This window comes from Triturus cristatus, chromosome 12 (genome assembly GCF_964204655.1).
Source record: "Triturus cristatus chromosome 12, aTriCri1.1, whole genome shotgun sequence".
Classification (NCBI taxonomy): Eukaryota; Metazoa; Chordata; class Amphibia; order Caudata; family Salamandridae; genus Triturus; species Triturus cristatus.
Window position 1 is genome coordinate 422,572,497 of NC_140595.1, and position 19,825 is coordinate 422,592,321.

At 40.8% G+C, this 19,825-nt stretch overlaps 1 protein-coding gene across 1 annotated transcript in view; it reads left to right on the forward strand.

Moving 5' to 3' along the window:
• Positions 1 to 945: 945 nt before the first annotated feature.
• Positions 946 to 19,825, forward strand: part of LOC146776049 (liver carboxylesterase-like) — a 306,711-nt gene continuing 287,831 nt past the window's right edge. Inside the window, exon 1 of the mRNA XM_085637099.1 lies at positions 946 to 1,112. Within this exon, the coding sequence (XP_085493225.1) occupies positions 1,031 to 1,112 (82 nt within the window). The 5' untranslated portion in view covers positions 946 to 1,030. The remainder of the gene's footprint in view (positions 1,113 to 19,825) is intronic.

The window sequence follows — 19,825 nt, forward strand, 5'->3', positions numbered from 1 at the left end:
GTTCCTACTATAAATGTGAGCTGCGCTTGCACAATTTAGAATACATTTATAGGGGGGCGTGTGAGTTGCGAGTAATCCGAAGGAATGCTGTCGTTCAAATGCGAGTTGAAATTGTGCTACACTCACTCTTAGCAGGTTTACCGCAAAAAATGATTTAATGTAGCATTATACTGCCAGCCGGACGCTGTCGAGAGCGCTGCACTGAGCAGCAACGCGACGGATTATTACGATAGAGTCGCCGGTTTAGATTTTGCCCCAATTATCTATCACAGGCATACATTACAGGCAGTGGCAGATGACGATCTGTGGGCGCAGAACTTAAATTGTGAGAACATTATAACGACAGTTACATTTTGGCCGTTATTTCATAGTGGCTATGATGACAAAGTAGCACCAGACAAAGGGTAAACTGAAGGGGATCCCGTTCACCACACAAATGTCAATTTATGTTCCGGCTAGGGCGCCTGCTGTCATCAAATGTCAGCCCAACCCCCTCCCCGTCATACCTGGGTCATGCACAGCTCAGGTGTTTCCATGTCATCTCTAGCACCTTCTGGCAGCCCTTGTCTTTTTTAGCCCATCGCGCTTTACCTACACTTGTGAAGTAAAGGGAAACTGCTGCAACGTTCTGTTGGAAAAAAAAGCCAGATGTAGCCTGTACTTTTAATAGATTTGTTGTCAGAGGTTAATTTGGAGATCAGGTGGCAGCGAAATGCAGTGGACACCGATAACCAGCTCCCAGGTGCAAGTGCAAGCAAGATGAGTTAACCGTCACATATAGAGTATACAATGTATGCTTCACATGGAGGGAGTGTAACGTTGTATTTGTCATCGTAAAGTGTGCGCATGAGACATTGTAACCTCCTTATTCACTCCAGATAAATCTAAAGAAGTTAGAAGTAATGTTGGTGTCTGCCTTTGAACGTGTTCTGTTTTTACTTGCAGTTTTTAGTGGCAGCAGGAGGACAGCAGGTTGTCTGACACATATAGCTCACTGAAGAAACACGTCTTGGCTACTTCACTGCAAAAAATGGACATACCTCTCAAAGGAACCTTCTGGCTGTATATATGCCTTACTTTTCATGTCTGGTCGGCAACTCTCGCTGCTGAAGGTAAGATCTCATAAGCCTATTCATTCTGCAGAGCACACACATGAAAGTAAAACACATACAGTATTTTAGTTGACAGGGGACCGTATTACATATGGTGCCCCAGGAGCACAACGGGCGTTTGTGCCCACTTTGCACGCCCCTGGGGCACTTTGGTATTACAGAAGGGGCCGCAGATGCTTGTGTGACCCCTTCTGTAATACCATTAGCGCTGGCGCACATAAAGCGCCAGTGCTATCTTCAGGGGACGTTCCCTCATTTGTATGGGAGCGCGTCCCATGCAAATGAGGGAATCTCTTTGCCTCTGCACCCACGCCGTATCACCGACACGGGCGCAGAATCAAACAAGCATTTGCAATGCAATAGGTCTTAAAGTTTGAGCTATTGGCATTGCTAAATAATGCAAGAACAATAGCTCGAACATTAATAATGCGAGACCTATTGCATTGCAAATGCTTGTTATAGATCCTGCAGTAGGTTTGCCTTTTTTTTTATAAGGAAGGCCATTCGACTTCTTAGAGCCAATTATGAAAAAATCCATGGTCTCTTTTACAGCGTGGAGGTTCCTTGGGATTGAAGGAAATACTGAACTGGCAGGTCCAAAAGGTGCTTCCCAACTTCCTCCTAAAAGTAACAAGGGGTGTGAGTGGCCAGGCAAGTTTGTGCTGGATAGTGAGAGTGGATAGCCTGTAGCTATAGGAACTGGTTACTTCTAGATAGGGAGCAAACGTAGCAATCTGATAGGTCTGCTTGTGCAGTTAATTGTTGGCTACAGAGAACTGTACCGGGGGTGGGAGATGGTATGGCCAGAGTGTAGAATCATAGCACATAAAGTACTGGACAAACTGTGATTGAGTTACAGTGTCGACGGGAGACATGAGTCGGACAGAGCAATTATTTTTGTGCAGAGCGTGGCCCCTTTGTGTGCGCAATTACGGTAGTTTGAGTGTTTACAGCGCACTCAGTATGTGGTATGTGGACAATAATCCAGTATGGGATTACAAGCCGAAAGCTAAGAGGAGTTGTGCTTGCATCAACTGGTATTGAATGGATGGCTATGCAATGTCATGGGGGGGATTATATGTGGCAATTCCCCAGGAAATGGTAAAACTGCTTTTCAAAGATGCCACAGAACCAAGTGCTACGTAACTAGGCCTAGAAAATGCCAATTTCGGAAGGTTTTCCTTTCCTTTTTGTCATTTTAAGGTACGCTGGTGCATTCACAATAAAAGGATTCATAGGGTAGCACACAACCATGACGTCACTAGGCAGAGCCAAAACTTCAACTTGACCCCCTCTCCACTTCACACAGTTCAATGCAATCACTTGGTTTGTACTTAGCACAATTCCAAACCTTTGTCAATTTCGACTCGTGGACAAACACAGCATTCCGAGAATGGCTCCCACAGTAGCAGGGTGCTAGGTTTACATTTCTGACAAGCTCAAGAATGGCAACTTGTGCTGTTAAACGTCACACTGACACATCTTGCAGCACCCGTTTAATGTACAGCGCTGTAAAATGGAAGCCTCGGTATTACGAGTTCACGGTAGCTAACTGCAAGTCAGTCAGTGGCACTGCTGACAAGTGTGTGAAACGCTCTTGAAACGGGCGCAGCGCTGATAAAATATGTTCAAAATTATTAAAACATGCAAGATGGGGGGTTGGAGCGAAGTGCAAAGAACACAACAGGCTCCCTCCAGACACCTCTGATGATGAGCAGGATACAAATGCTGTGGGTTAACTAGGAAGCAAAACGAGGGTAAAGAGAATGTCTCCGTGAGCCTTGTGCTCGGCTGGCGCCTTGGGCATGTTTACTACGGGAACACATGGGAATGCAAAGCCATTAATCAAGCAGGATGGCTCTGTCTCCCTTCACGCCCAGGGAGGAGGGAGATGCGAGCAGAGCATCAAAGGGCTGGGTGAGAAGGGAGGGGGAATGCAAGGGTCAAAGTGGCGAAAGTGAAAGTAATCGAGCAGAGCATCAAAGGGCTGGGTGAGAAGGGGGGAATGCAATGAGCAGAGGAGCAGCTGTGCACGTGCATGTGATCGTGCACTCAAGGTTTAGGCCAGCCAAAAGACTGTGGGTAGCACTTTGAAAATCCCACATATAAAATGTCTCTTCGAGCCTTTGGCTCGCGAGACCTAAAAAGGCCTCAGGAGGCGCACTGTTAGTGCGCTTCCTTAGAGCAGCCCTCTGCGGGGTAGGACCCCCTAGACTTTCCCTTGCAGGCGGGTGCAGTCATTGACTGCACCTGTCTGCAAGGGGATCTCTATTCCCCTTTTAAAAAGCAGACGGGTTGGCACCTGCACAGAGAAACACGGAGCAGCTTCAAATCAGCCGCTCTGTATTTCACATCAATGCGCTGCCCCTAGGGCAGCACAAGTTTGCAGCTGCCCTGGCGGCAGCGCATTCCCCATAATGCAATGCATTTTCCTTCATTGTGCTGGGCGCACGTTTTTAATAGTGCACCCCACGCACTATAGGAAAATGCGCCGAGTTAGTGATGCAGCCCCAGGCTGTGTTAATACTTGTAAAATGGTGATTGAGCTTAACGTACAGTTTTTTTTAATAAGATTCGTAGCAAATTTTGCATTTTTCCCATCTTAATTTTTTAATTGTGTATCTATGGAACAAGATGCAGTTATTATCCTCTTTAAAAATATATACTAAATAGTTAAGTTGTAAAGGACAGTGCATATTAGATAATTTTTAAGTCTCGTCTAGACAGCGCATGTGCTGTCTCGAAGAGACTTGTTGTGTTCAATCTGGGCTTCAGCCCACCCATAAGCTTAACATTTGCTGGCTCCATTGATGCTCTCATATCTGTTGTCCCCACTTGCCCATGACATGCAGGCGTCATGCCTCTTCTTGCGTTTCGCCCTCCCCCAGAGCATGGACCAAGTGCTTGTGTCCATCCACTGCTCCCGTTTTAGGTGCTGCTTTTTTCTTTGTGTTTGAGCACTCCACACAAGTGCTTATGTTTTCACGTGCTCCGTCCTCCATCTCCTGTTGCCTCTTTCAAATCCCAACCCTAGCCACATCGTCCTCACACCTGAACGTTGGTTTATTTGGGTTGCTGCAAATGTATTTATGGCGATTCAAGCTGGTGCAATTTCATCCATCACTGTGGATTGGTTGTTTGGTGTGATTTTTTACGGGTTATTTATTTATTTTAATGGATTAACATGCAGCGTCTAACTTTAAATGCAAACCTAAGCACTGACTTAAATACGGAAGCCACATTCTGTGGGTCTGTGTTGCGTTCAGTTTTCAAATGCACCATATGAGTGGTAGTATTTTCAGGCACTCCCATATCCTCGTTCATGTTGCTTATTTTCCCTCTCAACCCCCCCATCATTCCTACTCTTCTTGTACCCCCCACTCGCCCCAACTTCCTTCACCCACCCTTGTGTCTGTTTCTTCTCCACCATCTGCTCCTTCCTGTTTCTTTTTGGCCTTTTTCTTATTGCCTTTCACTGCCCTTTGCTTTTCCTGCATATTCTTGTCACTGGCTCTTCAGCTGAAGTCTTTGATGTGGGCCAGGTCTGAGCCAGCTACACGGGCTGCCCTTTTGTGCACCTCTGTTTTCTGATCCCTTCCCAGCTGTGCTCCTCGCAGGATGGGGGCAGTACTCCCTGGCATGGGAGACAGAAAGTTTACCAGGATCTCACAAATGCTTTCTTTGCTTTCACATTCAGGCAGTTTGCCCGATTTTACGACTTCAATGTAACATTTCCCATTCGTCACATCACCACACGTCTGCTCTAGCTGTGCTCACCATCTCATTGTCTGTGTCTCCTTCAGTCTCTTGATCAGAAAAGCATGTCTTTAATTAGACACTCCACTCCCTCTCACAGCCCCTTTCCTTGGACAAAATTCAAATTGGACAGTCACATGCAATATAGCTGTTGCTTAGGGGAGGCGTCTGCTGTTATATGTGTTTATAGGTGTCAAATCGTTCCTAAGGGGTCATTTGGAAGGCTGACCAAGACTCTCTGGGGAATATTCACAAGAACGTGTGATAACTACCGCAAGAGTAGCATAACGCAACTTTCAATATCGCAGCCCATCGCGGGAAAATAACCCTGTGACAACGTGGAATTCACATCAAAGCGGTAGCAAGCGATAGTCTCTCGAAACCGCGGACAATGTCCGCGATCCAACCACCACGACGGCAATAAAACCACAAACCACAACACCAAAAAACACGCGATGGGCCAAAGCCCGATGAGGAAATCAGCGATAAGCAGCGCCAGGCCCGCAACACACACACATGGCAGGTTGGAAAAATCACCATAAAAGTAGAAAAAAACACCCAAACACATACTGACCAACACCCAAGCACCATGGAGGCAGCCGGAGCAGAGGCAGAGGACGAGCGCAACCCCACAAGCACCCCGGACGACCAGCTTGGGACCTCGGGGACATGGAAGGGCAAGGACAAGAAGACAAGGAAGACGAAGTTCTGTCCGCACGCGAACAGGATCATAGTCACGGAGGTGATGGAACACCATCAACAACTCTTCATCACCACCAACGTGTCATTGGGCACCAAAATTGGAATATGGCGGGACATCGTCAACAAGGTGAATGCCGTCGGAGAGCACACGCGGACAATAGACGAGGTCAAGAGGCGATGGAATGAAATCAAGTGGAAGACCAGGGAGAAACTCTCTGCCAACTAGAAGGCAGCAAAACAGACTGGAGGTGGGGGCCCAGCGCGACAGCTGGAGCTGGATGACATGGAGGAGCTGGTGTCGACAGCTATCAGTGTGGACACTGTGGCTGGAGTCGGGGAAGCCGACACTGCTCGACAGGACACAACACAACCGTAAGAGGGTGAGTGACCACCAGGTACTGGGGGGACGGGTGGAGATGGGCACAATGACACACATGCACAATCAAGCAGGGCACAGTACACACCCAAAATGACCCTGGCTCCTCGACCAGACCTACAGACTGACACAATGTACAATGCCATGCTGTCTGAATGTCAACATGTACCATGCGGCTACATACATGTGGACACATTGTAGCACACCATCTCCCATTCACATCGCAGGGGCATCGTCAACGGATCTCTGACATATTATCGACAGACACATTATCGAACTACACAAATATCGCATCAAATATATCGACATCAAAAATATCGACATTGTATGCTTATTTAAAAAACTACACTAATATCGACACTACAATATCGTAATACAATTATATCGATCACACAAATATCGCACACATAAATATCGCAATACTAAATATCGACATGAGTTAATAAATATGACACATGTCACAAATATCGATAACCAAAATATAGACATCAATAATATCGTTTTTTTTAAATATATCGACATTTCTAATACTAATAAAACCAATACTTTCAACAACATAAAGACAATATTTTCCCAAAACATACATTTTCAAATGAGATTCTACTTAAACATAAACATAACATTTATAGCGATCTCAATATTAAACAACATAATAAAAAAACACTGAAATAATTATCACATTGGCATTTCGAACACATTTAAATAAAATTACTACACATTATAAACAATCTCTTTATATATAATGATTTAAAACTCTCCTCCTTTAAAACTAAATATACTCTTACTTAGCATTTTCCATAAAAGGAAACCAATTAACTAAAAAAAAATTCAAACCATCCAATAGAAAGGCCACATACAGAAAACAACCAATAACATTCAAGAAACAATTTGAAACCACTATATAAACCAATTAAAACAAGTCTTCTACTGTGCCTTAAACCAAAGCATTGAACGAAGAAGAAACTCTACTAAACAGAAGTAACCTACATCCTACTACTATTCTAAAAACGTAAGTAAATATTCTTTTCTAACTAAACTGCCAAATTAAACTAAAACACTAATTTATCTTTACTCAAATAAATAACTAACTTATATATTCCATCTCTGTATGTTTCCACTACAGATATTACTCCAAACAGCTAAAGAAAATATTGAAGATTGCCAGAAAAGACTCACTAAAAAGTAAGTATACTATCAAAATACTTTATAAAATATTAATTAAATCCTACTCAAACCCCAAAACATCCTAAACCTCTAAACAAATCCATGTTCTCTTTAATACATTTTTAAAAACCTGTATAAATTAACACCTATAGTCTATACCACTGGGCATGAGGGTAGGCTCTGTTTGCTTAGGGAGAGGTTAGGCTACTGCATCTTATTTATTAGGGAGGAGGGGCACATAGTAAGAGGGGTAGGGGACGGGGGTACATTGACATGTGGTGGGGGAGGGGGGGGGGTAGAGAACTGGGTGGGAAGGTTGTTCATTCTCCTGAATAATTGGTCTTGATGATAAATGTGTGGTACTTCCAGGACAGGTGAAGGCGGGGGAATGTTTTTTGAGTTGTTGATTTGTAAAACAATAAAATACGTTTCAACAAAAAAAATATAGTCTATACCAAACAGCAATACCACCCCACTTAAAAAACTAAACCAACCACAACAATATATTTTCTTTAACTTTCAGAGACTACATCAACTAAACAGCATTTTGTCTACAAACAACATCTTCATTCAAATACAACCAAAAACACTTGGTAAGTATATATAAAAAAAATGTTTTTTTGCTATTTTCATTCAAATATATAAAGTACTATTGCATATATTTTAATATACATTTTTTCCAGATTTCTAACACATCACGATGACAGAAGAAGCCCAATTTATAACTTCGCAGAAAGGAAAATTCCTATTGTGTTACATGGGTTACACATACACCCAAGAAAAGCAGACGGACCGAAAAGTGAACTGGAAGTGTACTAAATATTATTCTAACAAATGCTACGGACGAGCAACAACAAGAGAAACAACTGTACTATATACAAGAGAGCATAACCATCCACCCAATCTCTCTGAAATAGAAGTCAGATCAACCCTTGAAAATATCAAAGAATTAAGCACTGGTTCACAAACTGCTACAAGTGTAATCCTAAAAGATCTATTACCTAGAGTGCCCAAAGAAGCAAGAGGCCAATTACCATCAATTGCTTCTATAAAAAGAACTATTGCTAGGACCAAAAAAGCAACCACGACAACTATACCATCCCCTAAAACTTTTCAAGAGATCATCATTCCACCAGAATTAAGTATCACCCACAATAATGAACCTTTTATTTTTTTTGATAACAAAAGCACAGAAAAAAGAATCATAATGTTTGCTACTGCAAACAATATAACTAAACTGCAACAATGCCAAACATGGATGATGGATGGCACCTTTACAATATGCCCAAAACTATTCTACCAGCTTTACACAATACACGGTCAATATCACAACACTTCCATACCTTTAATTTATGCACTATTACCTAACAAACAAAACACAACATATAATGAAATGCTAGGAAAACTAAAACAAGAATCAAATGATTTTTACCCTCAAAGAATTATCATAGACTTTGAGCAAGCCATGATAAATTCCATTCTCAAACTGTACCCCCATACAGCTATCCAAGGATGTTACTTCCATCTAAACCAATGTATATGGAGACATTTACAAAAATCTTCACTAAGTGTAGAATATGCCACTAACATAAGTTTTGCACATCAAATAAAACTTCTAACAGCCCTAGCTTATGTACCAACCACAGATGTTGCAGAACATTACAATCTTTTATTAGAAAGTCCATTCTACAAACAAAATGAAGTAAAGTTATCTCCCCTCTTAGATTATTTTGAGGATACCTGGGTGGGGAGACTACACAGATCAGGCCATAGACGTCAGCCCAAGTTCCAAATACCTTGGTGGAATGTATATGTAAGTACACTCAACCAACAAGCCAAAACTAACAACGCCGCCGAAGGCTGGCATAATGCATTCCTAACTCCTACTGGGAGAACAACTCCAACACTACAAAAACTACTAATTGCCATACAAAAGGAACAAAGTTTCCAAGAATTAAGAATGCAACAATCTGTCCTACAATTAAAACCAAAACAGTCTAGACAAACTACTCAAATGTATAATTACCTACAACAACAGGTACAGCTATACCCATCCACAAGAGGACTTGAGTACTTAAATATAATAGCTCAAACTCTCTTCTAAACCCTTTCCTAAATATTAACCCACAATTCTACTAAAACAACTATCACAACATAAATAAACCACTTTATTATATCACATATTTAATTATGTGGTCTAAAATATATAAATCAATTATATGGACATATATTTAGACAACATAATTAAACAAACCAAGTACACAACAACAATATTAAATATATAAGGTTTGGCCACCAACAATAAAAATATTTAAATGAACTTACCTGTGTAGTTGCTCCAATGGGATAATACCATTCCTTCCAAATAAATCCAGGTAGTTCAAAATCCATAGGTATCCAAAAAAAAATCCCAATAAAATGTAAAAATACAACTGTTTATCGAAAACAACGTCTACGGAAAAAAACGACTATCCATTAACCATAAAAATCCCGAAAAATATTAAAAAGGTAAATAACCGCTCCTGGAAACCCGAACAATAAAGGAAGTGTAAAATAAACATTAGTAAACACAACTAATACACACTTCTTTTAAAAAAAATAAGGTGTTTGAAACCGACGAAAATATCTTCTCCGTAAAACCTACAAAAGAGAAACAAACATTCCCACCCACCCACAAACACACAAAACGCACCTAAAAACATCACTACAAACGTTATTCAAACACTATAAAACTTTAACACACCGAAATAACAAACACTAACAAAGCCACAAACACGGAACACAACGTAAATTATAAAACCGTATACAAACTATTACTAACACCCTAACTTCTAAAACATCAATCAATACACACTTATTACAACATTACTACTTCCACAAAACACTTAAAACTATTTAATAATAAAGAAAATAACTCTTACCTTCTCAAACGCGAAACAGCTCCCGACCGCTACCTGGATTCGACCAAAATAACCCAAAACAACAGCGAGCGGTTACAAAATAAAAGACCCAAACAAACATAACAACTAAAAAAATACCAATAAATTCCCTAACTATTTATTTAACATTACACATTACTTTAAAAATTAGTAAAACATTAGAATAAAATACTCAAAAAGAATACCTATTATTTTTATCAATGTGAAAATTATTTAACGTATAAAAATAAATATAATAAATAAAATATTTTTATTAATATATCAATAAAACAGTATATATTACCAAAATAAATAGATGAACATGATATAATTAATATATTGTATCTACAACATACCAAAAAAATTAAAATAAATACATATTCTAAAATGTAAACAATTTCAATATTAAATATGTAATATAAATATTAATAATTAAAATATATTAGTCATATATTTCAAAACATACAATTTCTTATAAATTCTAATAAAGTCTAAAAATTTTGAGAGTACACAATTTAAATTTATAAATATTATACAGCTATAAAAATCTGATTTTTTTATTTTTAAATATTTTGTGTGTTCATATATTCATGTCCAAAATATACATTAAACAAATATATATCCATTATAAAAAAATTATAACTATAATACAAATGTTAAATATTAATTATTTTATTACATGTTTATTTCAATGATTTAATTATTAGAATATGCGTAATAATAAACAAAATTTTCTCTCTAATGAATATACATTCCAACAACTATAAAATAAATCTTATTTTCCTTTCTACTATTTAAAAAAAAAATTGGAATTTGCATTCTGATATAACTTCTATCTTTTATCCAACCAAAACTAAAATCTACAGATTTTTTGTAAATTAAATCCAATTAATTTAACTGTTCCTATTCAACTCTATATTTAATTCTAATATTTGCTATTTACCAAACTTAATTAACATACTACTCCCACTACATACTGAACTTAATTAATTTACTATTCTCACTCCAACCTATATTAAATTAGAGTATGTGCTGGACACTGAACTAAATTAATTTAGTATTCCCACTGCAGTCTATATTAAATAAAGATAAATGCTGGACACTGAACTTAATACATTAACTATTCTCACTCCAACCTATATTTAATTAGAGTATGTGCTGGACGCTGAAATAAATTAATTTACTATTCCCACTCCAGTCTATATTTAATTAAGATAAGTGCTGGACACTAAACTTAATTCATTTACTATTCTCACTCCAACCTATTTTACATTAGAGTAGGTGCTGGACACTGAACTTAATTAATTAACTATTCCCACTCCAGTCTATATTTAAATAAGATAAGTGCTGGACACTGAACTTAATTAAAGTTACTATTCTCACTCCAACCTATATTTAATTAGAGTATGTGCTGGACACAGAACTTAATTAATTTACTATTCTCACTCCAAACTATATTAAATTACAGTAGGTGCTGGACAATGAACTTAATTAATTTACTATTCCCACTCCAGTCTATATTTAATTAAGATAAGTGCTGGACACTGAACTTAATTAATTTACTATTCTCACTCCAACCTATATTAAATTAGGGTAGGTGCTGGACACTGAACTAAAATAATTTACTATTCCCGCTCCAGTCTATATTAAATTAAGATAAGTGCTGGACACTGAACTTAATAAATTTACTATTCTCACTCCAACCTATATTAAATTAGAGTAGGTGCTGGACACTGAACTTCATCAATTTACTATTCCCACTCCAGTCTATATTTAATTAAGATAACTGCTGGACACTGAACTTAATTAATTTACTATTCTCACTCCAACCTATATTACATTAGAGTAGGTGCTGGACACTGAACTTAATTAATTAACTATTCCCACTCCAGTCTATATTTAATTAAGATAAGTGCTGGACACTGAACTTAATTAATTTACTATTCTCACTCCAACCTATATTTAATTAGAGTATGTGCTGGACACTGAACAGAATCAATTTACTATTCCCACTCCAGTCTATATTTAATTAAGATAAGTGCTGGACACTGAACTTAATTAATGTACTATTCTCACTCCAACCTATATTACATTAGAGTAGGTGCTGGACACTGAACTTAATTAATTAACTATTCCCACTCCAGTCTATATTTAATTAAGATAAGTGCTGGACACTGAACTTAATTAATTTACTATTCTCACTCCAACCTACATTTTATTACAGTATGTGCTGGACACAGAACTTAATTAATTTACTATTCCCACTCCAATCTATATTTAATTAAGATAAGTGCTGGACACTGAACTCAATTAATTTACTATTCTCAGTCCAATCTATATTTAATTAGGGTAGATGCTGGACACTGAACTTAAATTATTTACTATTCCCACTCTAGTCTATATTTAATTAAGATAAGTGCTGGACACTGAACATAATTAATTTACTATTCTCACTCCAACCTATATTAAATTAGAGTAGGTGCTGGATACTGAACTTAATTAATTTACTATTCCCACTCCACTCTATATTTAATTAACAAAACTGCTGGACACTGAACTTAATTAATTTACTATTCTCACTCCAACCTATATTAAATTAGGGTAGGTGCTGGACACTGAACTAAATTAATTTACTATTCCCACTCCAGTCTATATTAAATTAAAATAAGTGCTGGACACTGAACTTAATTAATTTCCTATTCTCACTCCAACCTATATTTAATTATAGTATGTGCTGGACACTGAACTGAATTAATTTACTATTCCCACTCCAATGTATATTTAATTAAGATAATTGCTGGACACTGAACTTAATTAATTTACTATTCTCACTCCAAACTATATTAAATTACAGTAGGTGCTGGACAATGAACTTAATTAATTTACTATTCCCACTCCACTCTATATTTAATTAAGATAAGTGCTGGACACTGAACTTAATTAATTTACTATTCTCACTCCAACCTATATTAAATTAGGGTAGGTGCTGGACACTGAACTAAATTAATTTACTATTCCCACTCCAGTCTATATAAAGTTAAAATAAGTGCTGGACACTGAACTTAATTAATTTCCTATTCTCACTCCAACCTATATTTAATTATAGTATGTGCTGGACACTGAACTGAATTAATTTACTATTCCCACTCCAATCTATATTTAATTAGGATAAGTGCTGGACACTGAACGTAATTAATTTACTATTCTCACTCCAAACTATATTATATTACAGTAGGTGCTGGACAATGAACTTAATTAATTTACTATTCCCACTCCAGTCTATATTTAATTAAGATAAGTGCTGGACACTGAACTTAATTAATTTACTATTCTCACTCCAACCTATATTAAATTAGGGTAGGTGCTGGACACTGAACTACAATAATTTACTATTCCCACTCCAGTCTATATTAAATTAAGATAAGTGCTGGACACTGAACTTAATAAATTTACTATTCTCACTCCAACCTATATTTAATTAGAGTATGTGCTGGACACTGAACTGAATTAATTTACTATTCCCACTCCAGTCTATATTTAATTAAGATAAGTGCTGGACACTGAACTTTATTAATTTACTATTCTCACTCCAACCTATATTACATTAGAGTAGGTGCTGGACAGTGAACTTAATTTATTTACTATTCCCACTCCAATCTATATTTAATTAAGATAAGTGCTGGACACTGAACTAAATTAATTTACTATTCTCACTCCAAACTATATAAAATTACAGTAAGTGCTGGACAATGAACTTAATTAATTTACTATTCCCACTCCAGTCTATATTTAATTAAGATAAGTGCTGGACAGTGAACTTAATTAATTTACTATCCTGACTGAAATCTATATTTAATTATGGGATTTGTTAAATTCTAAAATATATTAAAATTTTCTAATTTTTTTTTTTTTAAATTAAAAAATATATAAACATTTTAAATTAACTTCCCACCCTTATCCCCTATAACCCAACATTCCGCTCCTAAAATTATTTGTAAAATTCTAAATTAAAGTTACAATTTCTAAATTATTTTAATAAAAAATTAACAAATATATAAACATTTTTAAAACACTTCCCACCCTTATCCCCTATTAACCAACATCCCACTCCTAAAATTATTAGTAAAATTCTTAATTTATTTTACAATTTCTAATTTTTTTTTGTTTAAATTAACAAATATATAAACATTTTTAAAACACTTCCCACCCTTATCCCCTATCAACCAACATCCCGCTCCGAAATATATTAGTAAAATTCGAAATTTAATTTACAATTTATACATATTTTTAATAAAAAATTAACAAATATATAAACATTTTTAAAACACTTCCCACCCTTATCCCCTATAAACCAACATCCCGCTCCTAATTTTTTTTCTAAAATTCTAAATTTAATTTACAATTTCTAAATTAATTTTTAAAAATTTTAAACAATATATAAACATTTTTAAAACACTTCCCACCCTTATTCCCTATAAACCAACATCCCACTCCTAAATGTTTTTGTAAAATTCTAAATTTAATTTACAATTTCAAAATAAATATTTTTAAAAATTAAAAAATATATAAACATTTTTAAAACACTTCCCACCTTTATCCCCTATAAACCAACATCCCGCTCCTAAAATTTTTTGTAAAATTCTACATTTAATTTACAATTTCTCAATGAATTTTTAAAAAAAATTAAACAATATATAAACATTTTTAAAACACTTCCCACCCTTATCCCCTATAAACCAACATCCCGCTCCTAAAATTATTTCTAAAATTCTAAATTTAATTTACAATTTCTAAATACATTTTTTTTTAATTAAACAATATATAAACATTTTTAAAACACTTCCCACCCTTATCCCCTATAAACCAACATCCCGCTCCTAAAATTAAATATACATTTCACATTTTAAATAAAATTTACTAATTAAATTTTACAATATATTAAAAAAATAAATTAACTTTTTTAAAACACTCCCCACCCTTATCCCCTATAACCCAACATCCCGCCCCTAAAACAATATAAATATTTCTCATATTATATACATTTTAACTATTTATACAAACAACTTCAAAATATTTACTAAACACACAATGACGATATTTTCACATGTCGATATTATTACTAACGATATTACTTACATCGACATATAAGTAAAAAAAAAAAACAATATTTTTCACATCGATATTATCTATTTCGATATTTTGTACATTCGATATTTTTGACTCGATATTTATGTCCCTCGATATTAAAAAGTCGATATATAGACTGCTCACCATCGTCAACACCTCCTGCAGAGCAGTCCCAGCCACTCTTCACTGATGACGAGGAGAACGCCAGCATCGACACCCAAACCATCCAAGACATCATTGACCTCATATGCCACTCACTTCCAGGATCAGGGCAGCCCCACTACATCAATGAGACCCCACCCACCACCCAAACCACCCAGCAGTAGGCACCCACAGCCCCGGCACTCTCCCAAGACCCCCAGGAACAACACCTGGCCTTCCGACGCCGTGTGCTGGCGTGCCAGAGAGAGATGGCTGAGCAGGTGCAGGTGGGCTTTGGCATCATGGCTGCCAAACTGGACGCCATCCTAGGGTGTCTATGTCCATCCCATGGTCTCCAACGAGCCATGACTGACATCACTGGTTGATGCGGAGAGAAGAACAGCTGTCCTCTCAGAGTGGCTCCACCGATGCCAGCCATGAGCTGGCACACATGCGAAAGCTCATGGAGGACATGGTGAGGATGGAGGTGGAAAGGATGGCAGCCACCACTGTACACCATCGAAATGTAGCTGGGATTTATCATGCCCTGCAGACCTCCATCATGGCATTGCGGCCACCAGGCGTGGCGCTGATAAATGCTGCTGCCCCCACACCATCCACATCTCAGCCTCCTGGTGTGTCAGTGCCTCCCAGTGCAGCAGGCGCATCCACTCAGACACCAGATGTGTCAGTGGCACACAGTGCTGCAGCCGGTACTGCAACACCCACAGGTAGGGCAGAGCACACATCCGGGGATGAGGACGTGTATGGGTTTGTGATCAGGAGGCAGTAGCATTCATTTCCGCCACCTGGCCTGTTTCTGCTTGGTACCGCACATGGCCTCATGACCTTCCACTGATCCCCGAGACACTCAGATGCACTCACCTTGGACAGCGACATGGATGGTCACATCCTGTTTGACGACCAATGACATGGTGGACAGACTGCGGACTGTACCCTTCCCTTCCGCAGGACTAGTCATCTCCGGATGGTCTCTGGGTGGCCATATTGTATAGTGTGCTCGGCATTGCCCTGTACCGCTCCAGAAGTGCACAGGATGTGCAATAAACATCCAGTGACACACTGCTGTGTCATGTCTTTCATAAGTCATGTATGCATGTGTGGACGAATGTAGGGACATTGATTTCCATTGCGTCAATGTTGCTCATCCTGTGGGATGCAAGTCAGAGGGTGCTACATTTCATTTTGTGTACCGGGTCCCATGGACACTACAACAGGGACACATGCATCACTCACTTCCTTGTCCGGACATGGACTGAACCGTGCCCAGAGCCCACGAGTCATTGTTGCAAGCCTTGCGCTGGTCTGGCGTACGGCAGGCCAAACCACTCCGCTTACGCTCTGAGAGGGGGCCCTCATTGCTACCCGTCGCATGCGTACTCGCTGGTGGTGTGCAGGTCACTGGTCTAGTTGTCAGCATGTCACAGGCACTCCCTGACGGCAGGTTTGCGCACACACACCACACCCATCCGGCACAGGCCATGTGACTCCACCAACATAAGGGGCTGACGACATCACATTCCTCTCTTCCGGTGGTGACTGGATGACGGACACTACACGGTTCTCAATCATAAATGACCCATGAGTTGTCGCGCACAAGGTTAGTGGCACCTGAGGCTTTGCGTACGGCAAGGGCCTACCACCACGTGGCGCTGACTGGGGTTGCACAGGGTTAGTCGCACCCAGAGCAATGCAGCCAGCACAGGCACCCCGCCACGAGACGGTGACTTTGGGTGCACTGAGTCAGTGGCACCTTAAGCTGCTGAGCGGGTGGGCAGCCTGCGATTATGCCCCGTCCCGGCTGTACGTAAAACTCATGGTTTGTGTGCCCTGCTGGACCGCAGTGTAGGCCAGGTGCACTGGTATGTCCTATACCATGAAGTAATCAAGACCCAGCACCATACGTGAGACCTGGTGACCTGCGGAGCGTGGCTGCATGGTGTGGAGGGTGCCATGTCAGCGGGCCCTGGGCTTGTGGACTGCAGCGGCATGTGGTGGGACATCCTGTCTGCACGCCGGTGGCGGAAGGTGAGCAGTGAGGCCTGAGTGTGCATGGGCTAGCATGCTCCGATGGGTGGTGGGAGGGGTACCTCTCCCTGGGTGTGTATGGGCGGCCATGCTCCAAATGGCAGCTGGAGGGTTGCCTCTGCCTGGGTGTGCATGGGCGGGCAGGCGCCGTTGTCTTGTGAAAGTGTGTGTACTGTGCCAGTCATGTACCTGGACTCTGTTTCAGATGACGGCTCTGACTCAGATGTGTGACCTGGTGTACTGCTATACATACCAGCAAGTGGTTGGAGACACGCCAGTGGTAGCAGGTGAGCAGTGTGGCCTGGGTGCGCAAGCCACCCTCTCTTCCTCTCTCTCCCCATCTTCCTTTCTCCCTCTCTTCCTCTCTCTCTCTCTTCCTCTCTCTTCCTCTCTCTCTCCAACTCTTCCTCTCTCTCCCCCTCTTCCTTTCGCCCTCTCTTCCTCTCTCTCTCTCTCTTCCTCTCTCTCTCTCTCTCTCTCTCTCTCTCTCTCTCTCTCTCTCTCTCCCTCTCTTCCTTTCTTCCTCTCTCTCTCTCTCTCTCTCTCTCTCTCCCTCTCTCTCTCTCTCTCTCCCTCTCCCTCTCTCCCTCTCTCTCTCTCTCTCTCTCTCTCTCGCTCTCTCTCTCCCTCTCTTCCTCTCTCTCCACCTCTTCTTCTCTCCCTCTCTCCCTCTCTTCCTCTCTCTCTCTCTCCCTCTCTTCCTCTCTCCTTCACTCTCTCTCTGTCCTTTGATGTGCGCAGGACACACAGCCTGCAAGACAAAAAACATGATGAGAATGTGACCTACGGAGTGTCCCGAGGGGAGCAGCTATGTGTCTTCATTTCATTTCAGTGTTCATTTTAATACAGTTTAATTTGTTTCTGTGGGCTCTAGGTGGCGCACGAGCAGAATGGGCGCACTACTGTGAGGCTCCTGCAGCCCAGTGCATTTCTCCGCTTAATTATCCTTCTTGGAGTGGTGAAACGGAACAAAAAGGTGGCTTTGGGGTGCGCATCCACTGCTGTAGCCTCGGTGAGGAAAGCGACTTAATTGGAGCAGTGCTGCCCGAGTTATACTGCGGCAAATTTTGAACCGGACTGGAGAGTAAAAAGATGCGGAGCCCTCTCCCGGCCTGCGAGAGTATGCGAGACCGGTGCTGTGCACGTGGCGCCTGGGCCTGAGAGTGCGAGTCGGGAGCCGGGATCAACGCGGACGGACCAGGCCCCCTGCCTCCTGGTGTAGCGTGTGCTGGGATACGGCCTGCCGGGACCCTGACTGGGGATTCGAGGTAAAAGCGGTGAAAATACGGCGACGCAGGGAGAGACTCGGGATGACGGCCTGACCCTGCAGCCCTGGGCGAGGGGGGGACTCGGAGTGAGGGGCCCGTGACGGCTGCTGATTTACAGAGCATACTGCTGGAGGTCCGGCAGGGCTTCGGTACTATAGCGGACAAGATGGACGGGATGTCCTCGCGCATAGATGCTATCACACACAAGCTGGACGGCCACGAAGATCGTCTAAAAGAAGCTGAGAGACGTATCTCGGACACTGAGGACACTTTTGCTCGGGTCACAACGCAGGTCAATCGCATGGAGAAATTGCTGAAGTTGGTGGCTGCGAAGATTGAGGACTTGGAGGCGCGTAGCCGGCGCAACAATATCCGCGTCATAGGTATTCCAGAGTCCACCAATACGGGGAGGATGGAGGACTATGTGGAGAAGATGTTGTTGACCTCTATTGGGGCGGATGCTCTCTCGGGGCAATTCATTGTCGAGAGGGCGCACCCTGCAATTGGCCCGCGGCCGCCTCCCGGGAGCGTGCCTCGCCCCATCATAGCGCGACCCTTAAATTACCGGGACCATGATGCTACTTTACGGATAGCGAGAAGCAAAAAGCAATTGTCATATGACGGCAACACTTTTACAGTCTACCCGGATTTTACTCCGCTGGTTCAGGAGGAACGTCGCAAGTTCACGGCGGTCAAGTCCAAACTGCGGCAGGCTCAAATAGACTATGCTCTGTTGTACCCTGCACGTCTTCGAGTAACTCATCAGGGCCAGCAGCGGTTCTTTACGTCGCCACAGCAGGTGGAGGATTTTCTTAAGCACCTGAAGCGGACTGGACGCGGAGCGGACACTGCTGCTGCATTGCGGCCTTCATCACCATCGGGGGCGGATGCTTGCACACAGTAACTATAGTATTGCTTCCTTTCCTTTACTATTTACTGATTTTTCTGTTTCAGGAACTATTTGCAATGGACTAGGTTGCGGACAGTGTGGTAACTGGTGTTAATAAGTGGGGTGGATTTTTGTTGGGTGGTTTGTGTACTGTTCGCCTACTTGATCACTCTAAAGAATGATATTTGACTGGCTGGGCACTCTCGGCTCCACCTGTGTCTGGGCCTTACCATACACGGTGGACCGGCTGAGCGGGGAGTGATAGTGCAGCCACCTAAGCGATCCCCCATGGGTAACCCTCTGTGGTGGCATACTTCATGGGC